The sequence below is a fragment of the Vigna unguiculata genome, chromosome 3, assembly GCF_037176805.1.
Source record: "Vigna unguiculata cultivar grain cowpea cultivar isolate G323 ecotype 2 chromosome 3, ASM3717680v1, whole genome shotgun sequence".
Lineage (NCBI taxonomy): Eukaryota > Viridiplantae > Streptophyta > Magnoliopsida > Fabales > Fabaceae > Vigna > Vigna unguiculata.
The window spans coordinates 57,562,666-57,575,912 of record NC_140794.1 but is presented as its reverse complement, the minus strand read 5'-3'; the positions used below and the strand labels follow the sequence as shown (position 1 = coordinate 57,575,912).

Below are 13,247 nucleotides of genomic sequence, written 5' to 3'. Positions count from 1 at the left end.
AACTGTTTTTAAGAGATTAGCTTGTTAAAATAATTACAACAGTGTGATTGGATGCTTAAGCGGTTGGATTGTTTATACCAAAGACAAAAAGAAAGAGAAGGAAAGATAGAACACTCACACAAGAGGTTTATACTGATTCAATTCTTTAGAATCTAAATTCAATTTCCCGTAACAACCACATCCAAAGAGTTTTTTTCACTATGTCTCAAAGATTTACAAGATTTACAAAATTACTTAAAAAATCTTAACTCTAAGACAAGGAAAAAACTTATGCAAGACTATACACACACTTGCATCAAACAGTCAAAGGTCAAATGAGGCCGAAGATTGACTCGAACAAAAAGTCCAAACGTAATGATCATACGTCTGTAATGCATTGTATGTTCTATAATAGGTCGTACTCTTCTATCCTTTATCGGGAGTCTATGACTATTCATAACTATTACTTTGACATCAAAGAAGAGTTCGACCCAATACTTTATTTCTGTCATAGTTGATCCTGATTCGACATTAAAATTATATTGACTTTTCCCGATAAGTTTTTAGTGCATATTTCGGCCAACTCTCTATCATCTTTTTTTGGTTGGGTGACATGTATTTTCATGGTGTTCGTTTTTCCAATTATGAGGCATGGTTAAGTGATCCTACTGACATAAGGCCTAGTGCTCAGGTGGTTTGGCCAATAGTGGGTCAAGAAATATTGAATGATGATGTATGGGGTTCTGAGGAATACAAATAACCTCTGGTTTTCAGTGCAATAAAGTTACATAGTGTCTATTTTTTGTTCAAAGGGTATTTTTTCATGGGTTTACCTTGATATCATGTTCATACTGTTGTTTCAAATGATCCGAACCGTTTGCTTTCTGTTCATATAATGCACACAACTCTAGTTGTTTCGATGACTCTATATGAATTAGCAGTTTTTGGTACCTGTATATCTTGGTAAGATTAGGGTCAACAGTTTGTGTCTGTCTATTCCATCCATCCCTTCGTGGAGTTAGGGCGTGTGATGTGTCCTTTCCGATGCCCTCGGACCGTGATCTTGATCCAATATGGAGATATGGTATGTTTGTTATACCCAAATAAGAGAATTAGAATTTAAAATATTTCAATTAATTCATCCAAACTAACTATTTAAAAAAAAAAAACAATTCCTCGTTAAAAATGTAAAATTAGAAGATTTTAGAAAAATCTAAGGTTGCTGAAAAAAAAATGCTTAGAAGGGAAGGAAGAAGTCATTTTTCTTCGCATGTGAGTACGGACCTGGATAAGTTGTGCACAAGAATGTTTTCGGCCCAGCCCAGCCATAGTTGAGTGTGGAAGAGCAGAGTCCTTTATAAAAGTTAGGGAGCATGGGTTTTGTGTGTTTCCCAGTAACATAAAATTCAACTCTTTTCTAGTTTCTATGGGAACACACTCTCTGTGTTGTGTGTGACACTGGCACTCACTCTGCAAGTAAGTGGCATCTTCATCGTCACCATGGGGACGACAACAACACCTCTTTCGCACACAGTTAGCGTCTTCAACATTCCTCGCTCCGCCACCGCCAAGGACCTCCTCCACTTCCTCGAATCCAAGGTGGGTCCTTCCACCGTCTTCGCCCTCGAAATCTTCTCCGACAACCCCAACTGGAAGTCCCGCGGCGCCGGCCGCGTCCAGTTCGAGACCCTCGACGCCAAGTCCTGCGCCCTCTCTCTCTCCAACCTTCAACAACTGCTCATCCACTCCCACTTCCTCCGCCTCTCCGATGCCTCCGAAGACATCATCTTCCGCCCCCTCCACCGCCTTCAAAATGGTGTCCTCTACGCCGGCTTCATGCTCTCCGACCACCGCATGAGCGTTCTCGACTCCTGGGAGGGCGTTGCGGGGTTGGTAGTGCCCCAAAGGAGGAAGCTTGACTTCTTGGTGTGGCATGATGGCGACTGTTACCGACTCGAGATTTTTTTTGAGGATATTTTGGAGACTCATGGCTATTGTTTGGGAGAAGAAGCCAAGCTCAATGCCATTCTCGTGAAGGTACATTTTTTTTTTTTCATATTTTACTATGATTGAGTAGCAGCATAAAAAAACGCACTTAGGGACTCTATGTAGTTTTCTTGTTGGATGACAATAAGTTTGAATGTGAATTAGGATTATTGTTTTGTGCGATTCTTGAGTTTCTTTTCTTTTATATTTTATTTGACGGTGTGTTTTTTTCCTCTCAGCTTAAATTTGGGCCAAGGATTTATAAGAAAAAGACGGGGCCAGATGTGGCAACCAAGTTTAAGAGTGATAGGTACCATTTTTGTAAGGAGGATTCTGAGTTTCTTTGGGTGCGGACAACTGACTTTTCGGCTCTGAAGTCAATTGGGCACTCTACTTCATTTTGTTGGGAAATTGCGGAAGAACATTTGGCTTCTGATGTTTTTACAAGTTTCCCGCTCTACACGGAAAATTTGAGAGATTTGGCTCTGGAGGATGGGGAAGAATTCTGTTCTTCCACGGAAGCAGTTCCTCTTGTAAAGTGTGAGTCGCAATCCAAGTTACCCTACGAGGCCCTTTTCCAGTTGAATTCTCTTGTTCATACTCAAAAACTTAGTCTTGCTTCGGTGGATGATGAATTGATTGACTTGTTGGGAGGCTTAGATGAAGAAATTAGAGCTGTGATTTTTCAGAAATTGCACCAGATGGGCTTCACTTGTTACGAGCCTCTTAAATTCGTGAAGACTCAGTTGCATGTGCTGAGTAATAAGAAAAAAGGTCCACCACAATCTTCACAGAAAAGGTTGACAGATAATAACATTATGAGCTGTCATAGAGCCTTGATTACCCCAACGAAGATTTATTGCCTTGGTCCTGAGCTTGAAACGTCAAACCATGTGGTGAAGCACTTTGCATCCCATGCCTCAGACTTCATGAGGATTACCTTTGTTGAAGAGAATTGGAATAAGCTTCCAAATTATGCAGTATCGACTGGTGTGCAAAAGGGAATATTTTCAAAGCCTTCTAAAACTGAAATATATAATCGAATATTGACTATTCTTCGAGATGGGATTGTTATTGGATCAAAGAGATTTGAGTTCCTGGCCTTCTCTGCCAGTCAGCTGCGATCAAATTCTGTTTGGTTATTTGCTTCTAATGACAATTTGAAAGCAACAGATATCAGAGAATGGATGGGATGCTTCAACAATATCCGCAGTGTTTCTAAATGTGCAGCGAGGATGGGTCAGTTGTTCAGTTCTTCCATGCAAACTTTTGAAGTGGCCCCTCAAGATGTAGAGATAATTCCAGATATTGAAGTTACCACTGATGGTGTAAGCTACTGTTTCTCAGATGGTATCGGAAAAATTTCCCAATCTTTTGCTAGGCAAGTTGCTCAAAAGCTGAAGTTAGATCATAGTCCTTCAGCATTTCAAATTCGGTTTGGAGGATTTAAAGGTGTCATTACTGTTGATCGCCATTCCTTTAGGAAGTTATCATTGCGCAAAAGCATGCTTAAGTTTGAATCCAAAAATAGGATGCTTTGTGTCACTAAATGGAGTGAGTCAATGCCTTGCTTTCTCAATCGAGAGATTATATCCCTGCTGTCTACCTTAGGAGTAAACGATGAAGCCTTTTTGGCAAGGCAACAGGACCAATTGAATTTGTTGGGAAAGATGTTGACTGATAGTAAGGCAGCTTTGGATGTTTTGGAAAGTTTGAACGGGGCTGATTCAAGAAGCATTCTAGTGAAGATGTTGCATGAATTTAATGAGCCAAACAGTGAGCCTTACCTATCAATGATGCTTAAGGCTTACTATGCATACCAATTATCTGACTTGAAAACTAGATGCCGAATATTTGTTCCCAAGGGTCGGGTCTTAGTAGGTTGCTTGGATGAAACTGGTATCTTGAATTATGGTCAAGTATTTGTCCGTGTAACAGTGAAAAAAACAACAGAAAACTTTGATGACAACTTAAGGAAAGTGGATGATGATGATACCACACGTATAGTAGTCGGAAAGGTGGTGGTCACGAAAAATCCTTGTCTTCACCCTGGAGACGTAAGAGTCCTTGATGCCATTTACAATGAAGAATTAGAGGAAAAGGGATTGAAGGATTGTCTTGTATTTCCACAAAACGGACATAGGTATGTATATAATGGACTACATTTTAAATCCCATTTGCTCGAAACCCTTTCTTCATTCAGCATGGAATTAACACATTTTTTACATTTATTTATCTTTGGTCCTGTGTGTGTCATCGACTACCATGAGTCATTTAATCATATGCTAACAAAAGATGTGTTGTTTTTAGCTATGCTATCACTGTCGCACTTATTGTCTACATTCTAGAACTTGCAGCATGTACTCTCTCGATGTTTTCATTTACTTATGCAAAAACAAAATGTTATTCATACTATTTCAATACTTTGGTGTTCTAGTCATCATTAGTTTATTATTGTCTAGGTGCCCTTGGTTTTGTTTGGGTTCGTTAGGTGTACTAAGTTCATTGTCTGAAGGACATTTGGTGGTGATATTAGATTTCTGTTGTTTTGCCTTGTTAGATATAACAAGTTTTTTTGGCACCTTGTTCCGCATCAAGAAGTCATTGTTATCTTGGATGTTTATTGCTTCTGATACTTGTTGGTTGGCCTACAGGCCCCATCCAAATGAATGCTCTGGAGGTGATCTCGACGGAGATTTGTTTTTCATAAGCTGGGACAATGATCTAATACCATGTCAAACTGAGGCTCCAATGGACTACACAGGACGTAGACCTCGTATAATGGATCATAAGGTGACCCTAGAGGTAAATTTCATCAAAGTTATTATTTTTTTTCTTGGAAAAGTACACTGATGAGTGTAGAACTGCTTCCTCATTTGTTATTTCCTGACTGGGCAGGAAATCCAACAATTTTTCGTGGATTACATGATCAATGATACTTTGGGTGCTATCTCCACCGCCCATCTAGTTCACGCCGACCGTGAACCAGATAAGGCCAAGAGTAGAAAATGTCTGGAGTTAGCAGAGCTTCACTCCATGGCTGTTGATTTTGCAAAGACAGGAGCACCTGCTGCAATGCCAAGAGTTTTGAAACCAAGAGAGTTTCCAGATTTCATGGAGAGGGTGGACAAGCCTATGTACATCTCCAAGGGGGTACTAGGAAAACTTTATCGTGCTATAATTGAGTCTCAACTGCAAATAAAATATAGTTTTGTATGGTCAGAGAAGCTTGCTGAAGAAGCATATGATCGTAGCTTTGAAGTGAATGGTTTTGAGGCCTTCCTTGAGACAGCCTCAAGTCACAAAGAAATGTACGCAGAGAAGATGAGTAGTTTGATGAACTTCTACGGTGCCGAGACTGAGGATGAAATGCTACTTGGTAACTTGCAAAACCGTGCTTCATATTTGCAGCGTGATAACAGGAGATATGGTGATATGAAAGATCGGATTCTGCTCTCAGTGAAGAATCTGCAGCACGAAGCTAAAGAATGGTTTGAAACTAGTTGCCAGCCGCAGGAGTATCGTCCTATGGCTTCTGCATGGTATCATGTGACCTATCACCCCAGCTATTATAGCCAGGAAAGCTCGTGTTTTCTTAGCTTCCCATGGATAGTTGGTGAGATTTTGTTGCAGATAAAGTCTGTAAATAAAGTAGTTCAAGGATGAAGGCTTCCTCTGATGCTGTGTGCATCCTTTTGTTTTTGAAAAAAAAAATGTAAAAATCTGAAGCTGTCTGTGGTGGAAAAGATAAACGAGTCTATGCAGACGATGTTGATATAAGGTTCTACCTTGTCTCAGACATTTTGGCAAAGTTATTGTTGTTATATTATTTGACATTATTAATATTTGCTAGCTGTACATGCAAATCTGGTGCCATTGGCTTGATGTGTATCCGTATATTTAGAGCTATGACATGGAGGGTTGTTTCTTATTGTATAGCAACAATCTCAGTGAACATTCTTTTTAAATTCTGGATAATTCATAATGTAAAAACTTTCTTTCAAGGTTGATCTTTATGCTAAGGAAAAGAGACATTCATTCGCAGTAAATTTTGGATTTGATAATGTGGAACGAAAGTTTACAGTACAGATTAATTTCTGTAATAAAAAAGGGTCGAGAGTTACTGCAAAATCACCAAAATGTCCAATTTTCTGTGTGCAAAATTTAGAGGGTTTAAATTCATACTCATTAAGGTGAAAGTTGTAAGGGAATTTATCAAATTCTTATGTACACGCCGGATTAATATGATTAGAGATGGTAACGAGTTCTATCTGTTATTTGTCCTGTAATAAAAAGTAACAAAAAAATCTATTTACTATAAGTCTCTTTATTAGTTTAAAAAATGTTTGGAGATTTTAAAAAATCTGTAACAAATGTTTAAAAAAAGATATTTTATAAATTTTCAACGATAAAATTATAAAGCAATATAACATATTAATTAAATTAAATATAAATTAATTTTTAATTATAATTAAATTTAATCTGATAAAATATAAATTAAATTTAAATTTAAATTTCTTGAAATAAACATTCAATTCAATTCATTTATAAATTGGTATTTAAATATCCGTTATATGTCAGTAATAAATATTTATAAATATTTATGAATATCAATATATTGCAGATATCCTTGTATTTTTAATTCCTAAATATAACCACGCACCAGTCTGATATCAATGTGAATCGAGAGAAGCATCGAAAGAGTATCTCACTGTCTTGTCTAAAAACAAAATCTCGAATCCTATCCATTATACCACCTATTAGCAGACAAAATTTTTCAGAATTTTACTCTTCCATTATTCTTAGATCGTATAAATAGAAAAATCTACGGTTTGAGATTTTTAACATTGATTTAGTTTTTAATTTTACAGAAAGAAATTCGTTTTGATTGTTTTTTATTGTCAGCTTGTGGGAAATAATTAAAATATACGCCGAGAGACCGTCTGAAGTAAGACCTGAAACCTGGGAGGTTGATAAGATGATCATATGATCAAAGTAATATTTGACTGGTGAAAGAGGTCATGTTCATGAATATAAATTAATCTTAACCTGTTATTACATATAATTTTAGTTATATAAGAGTGTCTTACTTTCCAATGAAACATTGACTCTTTTTTTTTTCTCTTAATATATTTCGAAATCAATTTCTTTATCCTTATGATGGAATTTTTTAGTGATATGAGGATAGAGATAATCCCATAGGTTAGTAATTTACAAGTATCGTTTGGTGTGTTGTAGAAGCTTAAGGATTGATAAAGGATTTATTACTATAAAGCACACTAAAAAAGACTAACAAGAGATGGGTATTAAACAATAGTTAGAAGTGTATTAATTATGAAATCAGAAGTAGGTTTAGGATAATATGGGGACAGATGTTTAGAGAGAGGCCGAGGGAAGACTTTTAAAGTATTTAAAACTAGAAACAGTCATATAATTTAGAACACTAATTTGAGGATTTAGTTTCTTTCTTCTCATTAGCTCCTTAATTATCAATAATGTCAATTCATTGCCCATAAAGACCATCAATGAATCGAGCACCATTTTTTTCATGTTTAATTTACACATCTATATATTTTTAATAGGTATCATTCATTTTTATTGTGTTTTAAAAAAAGTAACGTTCATATTTCTCAGTATATTTAAATTATTTAACTTTTTCATTATGAAAATTTGTTTAAACTTTAAATTTTAAAATCTTAATTTTCAATCTATATATTTTTTATTTAAGTCTTAATCAATATAACATTTTTAAATTAAAATATAAAATATGATTGTTACTTTGTTTAGAATACAAAGAAGATTGATGTCATTTCTTAGAAATATAAGTGTTGAAGTCAATTTTAAATATAGCGCAGATTGACGTCATTTCTTAAAGATATAAAAAATATTGAAGCCAGTCTTAAAAACAGAGGAAATGTTAATATCATTTTATTAAAAATTTGTAAAAACTATCAGTATTATCTAATATAACCTCACGCAAGTAAGTCTTTTCTTATATTTTATAATCAAAATAATATTTTTTTAAATTAAAAGTTGTAATTATTGTAATGGTGTATAATTACAAATTGGAATATTTAAATTTTTTAGTTAATCTTTTTTATTAGCTGTCATTACTAAAATTAACATCACAACAAGATTCGTGTTTTATGAATTTATCAAACAAATACATAATGTAACTTTCCATTCATATTAACTAAATAAAATGCAAATAAATTGGTGCACACTGATAATATAATTTGAAAAAATTGAATTAATTGCTTTAAATATAAGAAATTGTATTTAAATTAAAGAAAAAACAGATAAAAGAAATGGAACTGGGGAGGTAGAGTGTTGATTTAAATATTGAAGAAAAAGAAAAAAGAATCGCCGCAATGAAGACGTGGTATTATGTAAAGAATAAGAGATTGGGGAAAAACGATAAGAAATGTCTTAATCTAATTATTGATTGAATAATGTATTTACAGGGTGTAGGTTATTATAAGAAAGTATCTTCCACTACTTACAAGAGCATTTTTTCCCGCTACTTAACCCACCCCACCTTCATTCATCACATTCATGAAAATGACAATTTTTAGGGTTCAATAACGTCACACACTCCAAACAAATACTCAATTTCTACTTAAGTCTATTCATTGCCATTGCCTATTCTAAAAGCAAACCCCAACCTCAGGCCCATCCATACCACATAATAATAATAATAATAATAATCATATTCATAATCACTACCTAATGCTATTATCAAATCAAATCAAAGATGAATTCCTGGATCCTCCACCCACCCACCCAACCCGAGCTCCAACCATACAAAAAAAATGAATTAATTATGGTAGAATATGGTAAAAATAAAATAAATAAAAAAAGGTGTATATACAGAGTAATGACCATTCCGATTTATATGGATGTATAGTATATACTATATAGGAAAAGAAATAAGAGTAAATAATTGGCGATAGGAAATGAAACGTGAAAAGTAAGGCGAAGGGGCAGCCTCAGCTACCAACCAAAGGACTCACCGCGTTAACCACGCGTAGTACCACTCACACGAAAACGGCGTCGTCGTCGGTGTCACGGGCCTTGGGGGAAACTGACTTCACGTTGACGGCGGCGTAGCGCGTGGAGAAATTGCGGAGCGCGGCGTCGTCGTTGAAATCCCCGTTATGGCCCTCGTCGAAGTTGAGGGCGTAACTCATTGGATCATACTGGTACTTGGGCATGCGCTTGGAGGCGCGGTTGCGGTTGAACCTCCGAATGAAGGTCTTCCACCTGGGGCCGGCCAGGATCTCGGACCAGTCGCGAAGCTTCTTGAGCGCCCTCAGGCCACGCGACCACCATCGGTCACCGAAGGAAGGAGAATTGGAGTGGGACCAGGAGGTGGAGCGGACGCGCTCCCACCACGAGGAACGGCGTCGTGGCCCCAGACAGCACGATGGCAATAGCAAGGCGCAGCCGGAGTTGGATCTGTCTTGGGCCTGGGCCGTGGGCGTCGAAATGGATTCGGATTCAAACTCGATGGACATGTCAGCAACTGACTGAGATGAGATTTTGGTTATTCTGAAGAAACGCAAGAAGACGAGTGGGCTCTCCGGATATTAATAGGGTCTCTCTTCACCCTAACTACTACGCACCATCCACTCACTCACTCCCCACTTATTTTATTTTATTTATCAATTTATCAATTATTAATATTATCTCCATTCTGGTTTTAGTACAATAATAATATTCTAACATCACTTTTTTCCCTACTGTTTCCCTTTTCCAATTTTTTTTATCTATCTGTCACATCCCATTTTCTGTATTTTTACAAAAATGGTTTTAAAATAATTTTTAGGAGGCGCCCACAGAAAAAAACAAGATGATTTTCTAATTGGTCTAACTGCTTGGACTCGTAACACTGAGGTCTTAAAAAACAATGTATATATCTTATGAACACTTCTTCTTCCCTTAAACTATGCGCTTTCCCCATCAAGATCACAGCTTCTGCCCGATTCACAAGGTCAAACTATTTAGCAGCAAAATATGTGCAACAAAGAGATGGTCAGAAAGGTCACTCAATTCTCGATTTCAAAGTTGACTTCATTCATTAAAATCAGGAATTTCATTGTTTTCATTAACACCAAAATTTGGTTTTTTTTCTTTCTATTTATATACTTTGTTTTCATCATGAAAATTCCAATGCACACCCATCCTATCAAAGACCGAACATCTCAATCATGAAATTTATTAAACTGGAGGGACATTTGTGGAAGATCAGAGAGTTCAATAATCACTACAAAAAAAGTCTGATAACATCTTCAAATTTTAATTGCTCCATTGCCTACCACAATCCAAACTGTATATTTGGATCACATTTTATTTCAATCTAGATTTCACAACAATCTACTTTCTATTTTCTTATCTCAGACTTTAGAAATCGGAAACAAATAATCATCTATCTTTATATTATGTTTTCAACAATTGTAAAAGCACCTTCACTCTCTTACGAATCAAAGTGAATATCCTTACAACAACTACTTTTTTACATAGTATACAATACACTCTTAGCTTTAAATTCAATTATTTGTTGCAGATTAGACCAGATTTCATATTTGTAAATGCTGGGAGGAAATTTTAGTTATATACACACATATATATACATATTAGGAAGAATAATTATTTATATTTGAGAATTAGATAATAATATTTATGTACCATTTTTCCTTATTTTTTGATAAATCACTTTTATATTAAATTTTATTATAAAGATAATGTAAGACCCTAGAAAATGGATCTCTCTAGAAACCACTTTTCTAGAGTTCTCTGACTTCTCTCTAGAGGTTCTGTCTCTCTGGTCATCTAATTGAAGAACCGGGACCGTAAGATTAATCCTCTCGGCGAGCTCTTCAAATTGGACCCCGATCAGTTTCTTCGTTTGCGTAAGTTGAGTTTCTGCTCTCTTTTTAGTCTTTTACTGTTTTCTGTTGCATGCAAGTCCTCTTCTGCTTGTATGCGACGTTTTAATCATCAGTATAAGTCTCTGCTGATCAGTGATCATAACGGTATGTCCTGATCGTTCTTGTGATGTTTCTATGTGTAGATAGAGCACCCTGTGGAGTTAGAGGCGTTGACGTTTATAAAGCTGTCTAAACAGGATAACAGGTAAGGGAAGCTAACTGTTTCGCTTGAATTTCGTATAGAAATCATTATGATGACTTTGAATTGCATGATTGAGTGTTGTATGAGTGCTTGAACTGTGTAATTGAGTGTATGATTGGATTGTGCTAGATTTCTAGACTGTTGCATGTGAGAACAGATTGGGAATCTGGTATTTTTGCCTGAGCGAAAACACCAGAAACTCATCCCCTGTCTCTGCGCGAGATCTCGCCTAGGCGAGCCATTCTCGCTTGAGCGAGAGTCACTCTCGTCTAAACGAGACAGCTTAGCCTGATCGAGAATTCACCCAGAGTTTGGGTTGTTCTCTGTTTCGAGCCTCGCTCAAGCAAGAATGACTCGCCTAAGCGAAAAAGCCCTTTCGCCTGGGCGAGACCTTCCAGCTTGGGCAAGAACCTCTGCAGTTGAATGTTATTTCTCTGTTTCTAATGGATAAAGCTATGTTTAAATGTTAAAATGTGAACTTAGTTATAATATGCATGAATTGTTATGACTCGTAATATGTGTGGTGAAATTGCATGAAGTTGGAATATGAGAAGATGTGGTTGAATTAGGATTTCAAGGGAAATTTTAAAAGGTTTTAGTGTATGTAAGGACATAAGGACTCAGTTTTTGTTGGTATCCTAACGCTCTAATAACCATTAAGGCTCATGTAAAGCATAATGAATTATGTCGGGAGGAGTAGCAGGAGGTCCTAGTCTGTGGACCCGATTCAGTCAGAGACACGAAGGGGACTTACCTTGGGAGTGGTTGGGTGATAACCCCTTGTGTCGAAACTCTATAGAGTTGGGAACCGTCATAAGTGCACGACCACCAAGAGATCTGATGTCGCTTACATAATCCGGATATTGAGTCTAGAGTAATATATTTGTACTATGTTTGTGGTAGCCTATGTGATTCTGGTAAAAAAAATGAGAAAGACTGCATGGTTTGTTTATAATTAAATTGTATGATTTTTCTTATTAGATTAGCTTACCCTTACTTTCAGTGTGTCTGTCTCGTGTTATATGTTTTTCTTTTGCGATGATCACCTATTCAGTGGGAGCAGATGTGGTTGCAGTGTCAAAGACACTTCTGGAGGATGAAGTGCTGAGGAGGAGATTTCCAGTAGGAGCTTTAGCAGTGTGCAGTTTAAGTATATAATTTATTAGTTTAGTTTAAATGTATAAGTGATATATTTTTATAGTCATATCTTTTTTAAGACTGTATTAATATATTGTGTGCATTGGATGATCTGTTTTTGAACTATAATGAAATTTCCTATTTTTATTAATTATAAACTGCTGAAGTTGGAATGTTACACTCAATCCATTATTTTAAGATAAATATTTTATTTCTCTTTCGTAATATATATTACACAAATAATTATGTTTGTCTTCTTTGTAAAAGAACGATTTGAATATTCAATAATGTCAAATAATAATCTTTACAAAAAAATTACTAAAAATCCTTTTTAATATTTATTTGATTGTAAATTATTTGAGAAATACATTTTATTTAGGAATCATTACAAATGCGATGAGCTAAATTAAATCCTAAACAATATACAGATGTTGTCACAAAATTTGAGATTCATTAACCATTATTCTCTCTCATTTTTTAAAATCCATTTGTTTACTTCTTTTATTTATGCTTTTTAGAATTGAAAATTTTAACATATTTGATGTTGTCACAAAATTTGAGATTCATTAACCATTATTCTCTCTCATTTTCCAAAATCCATTTGTTTACTTCTTTTATTTATGCTTTTTAGAATTGAAAATTTTAACATATTTACACGGTGCTAAACACATGAAAACAACCTAATATTCGTTCGCAAGAGTTACTAATCATTATAACAAATCTGGAATACTTATAACTTTCTTTTCTGATTCTTGACTTCTGGTACATAATATTCTTAATTATTATTTAACAGAGCACTAGTATTTTAACATCACTATTTTTTGTACTGCTATTTAATATTATCATTCACTACTATTTATTCTAAAAATATAAAAATTAAATTTTGTTAAAACTACTTTACCCTTATAAAAGTTGTAAAATAATTGTCAAATAATATCAAACAACAATCTTCATCTTTGATATATTTTAGAATATAGTTAATGAAATTCTCCCAAAAATTTTTAACTAGCATG

General features: G+C 35.3%; 2 protein-coding genes across 2 annotated transcripts; one reads left to right on the top strand and one right to left on the bottom strand.

Moving 5' to 3' along the window:
- Positions 1-1,289: 1,289 nt before the first annotated feature.
- Positions 1,290-5,969, top strand: RDR2 (RNA-dependent RNA polymerase 2). Its single transcript, XM_028064436.2, has 4 exons — positions 1,290-2,016; positions 2,205-4,108; positions 4,620-4,770; positions 4,864-5,969. Exons 1-4 carry the CDS (start codon positions 1,480-1,482, stop codon positions 5,629-5,631), a joined length of 3,360 nt encoding a protein of 1,119 aa, XP_027920237.1. The 5' UTR covers positions 1,290-1,479; the 3' UTR covers positions 5,632-5,969.
- A 2,817-nt stretch (positions 5,970-8,786) lies between these two features.
- LOC114176589 (uncharacterized) lies at positions 8,787-9,609 on the bottom strand. Its single transcript, XM_028061672.2, has one exon. It carries the CDS (start codon positions 9,480-9,482, stop codon positions 9,003-9,005), a length of 480 nt encoding a protein of 159 aa, XP_027917473.1. The 5' UTR covers positions 9,483-9,609; the 3' UTR covers positions 8,787-9,002.
- Positions 9,610-13,247: the final 3,638 nt, after the last annotated feature.

Excerpts from the sequence above, each read along its gene's own strand:
- RDR2 (XM_028064436.2), top strand. The coding sequence starts at position 1,480 with ATGGGGACGACAACAACACCTCTTTCGCACACAGTTAGCGTCTTCAAC. Across the intron at positions 4,109-4,619 it reads TTTCCACAAAACGGACATAG|GCCCCATCCAAATGAATGCT; the intron begins GTATGTATATAA and ends GTTGGCCTACAG. Across the intron at positions 4,771-4,863 it reads ATCATAAGGTGACCCTAGAG|GAAATCCAACAATTTTTCGT; the intron begins GTAAATTTCATC and ends CTGACTGGGCAG.
- LOC114176589 (XM_028061672.2), bottom strand. The coding sequence starts at position 9,482 with ATGTCCATCGAGTTTGAATCCGAATCCATTTCGACGCCCACGGCCCAG.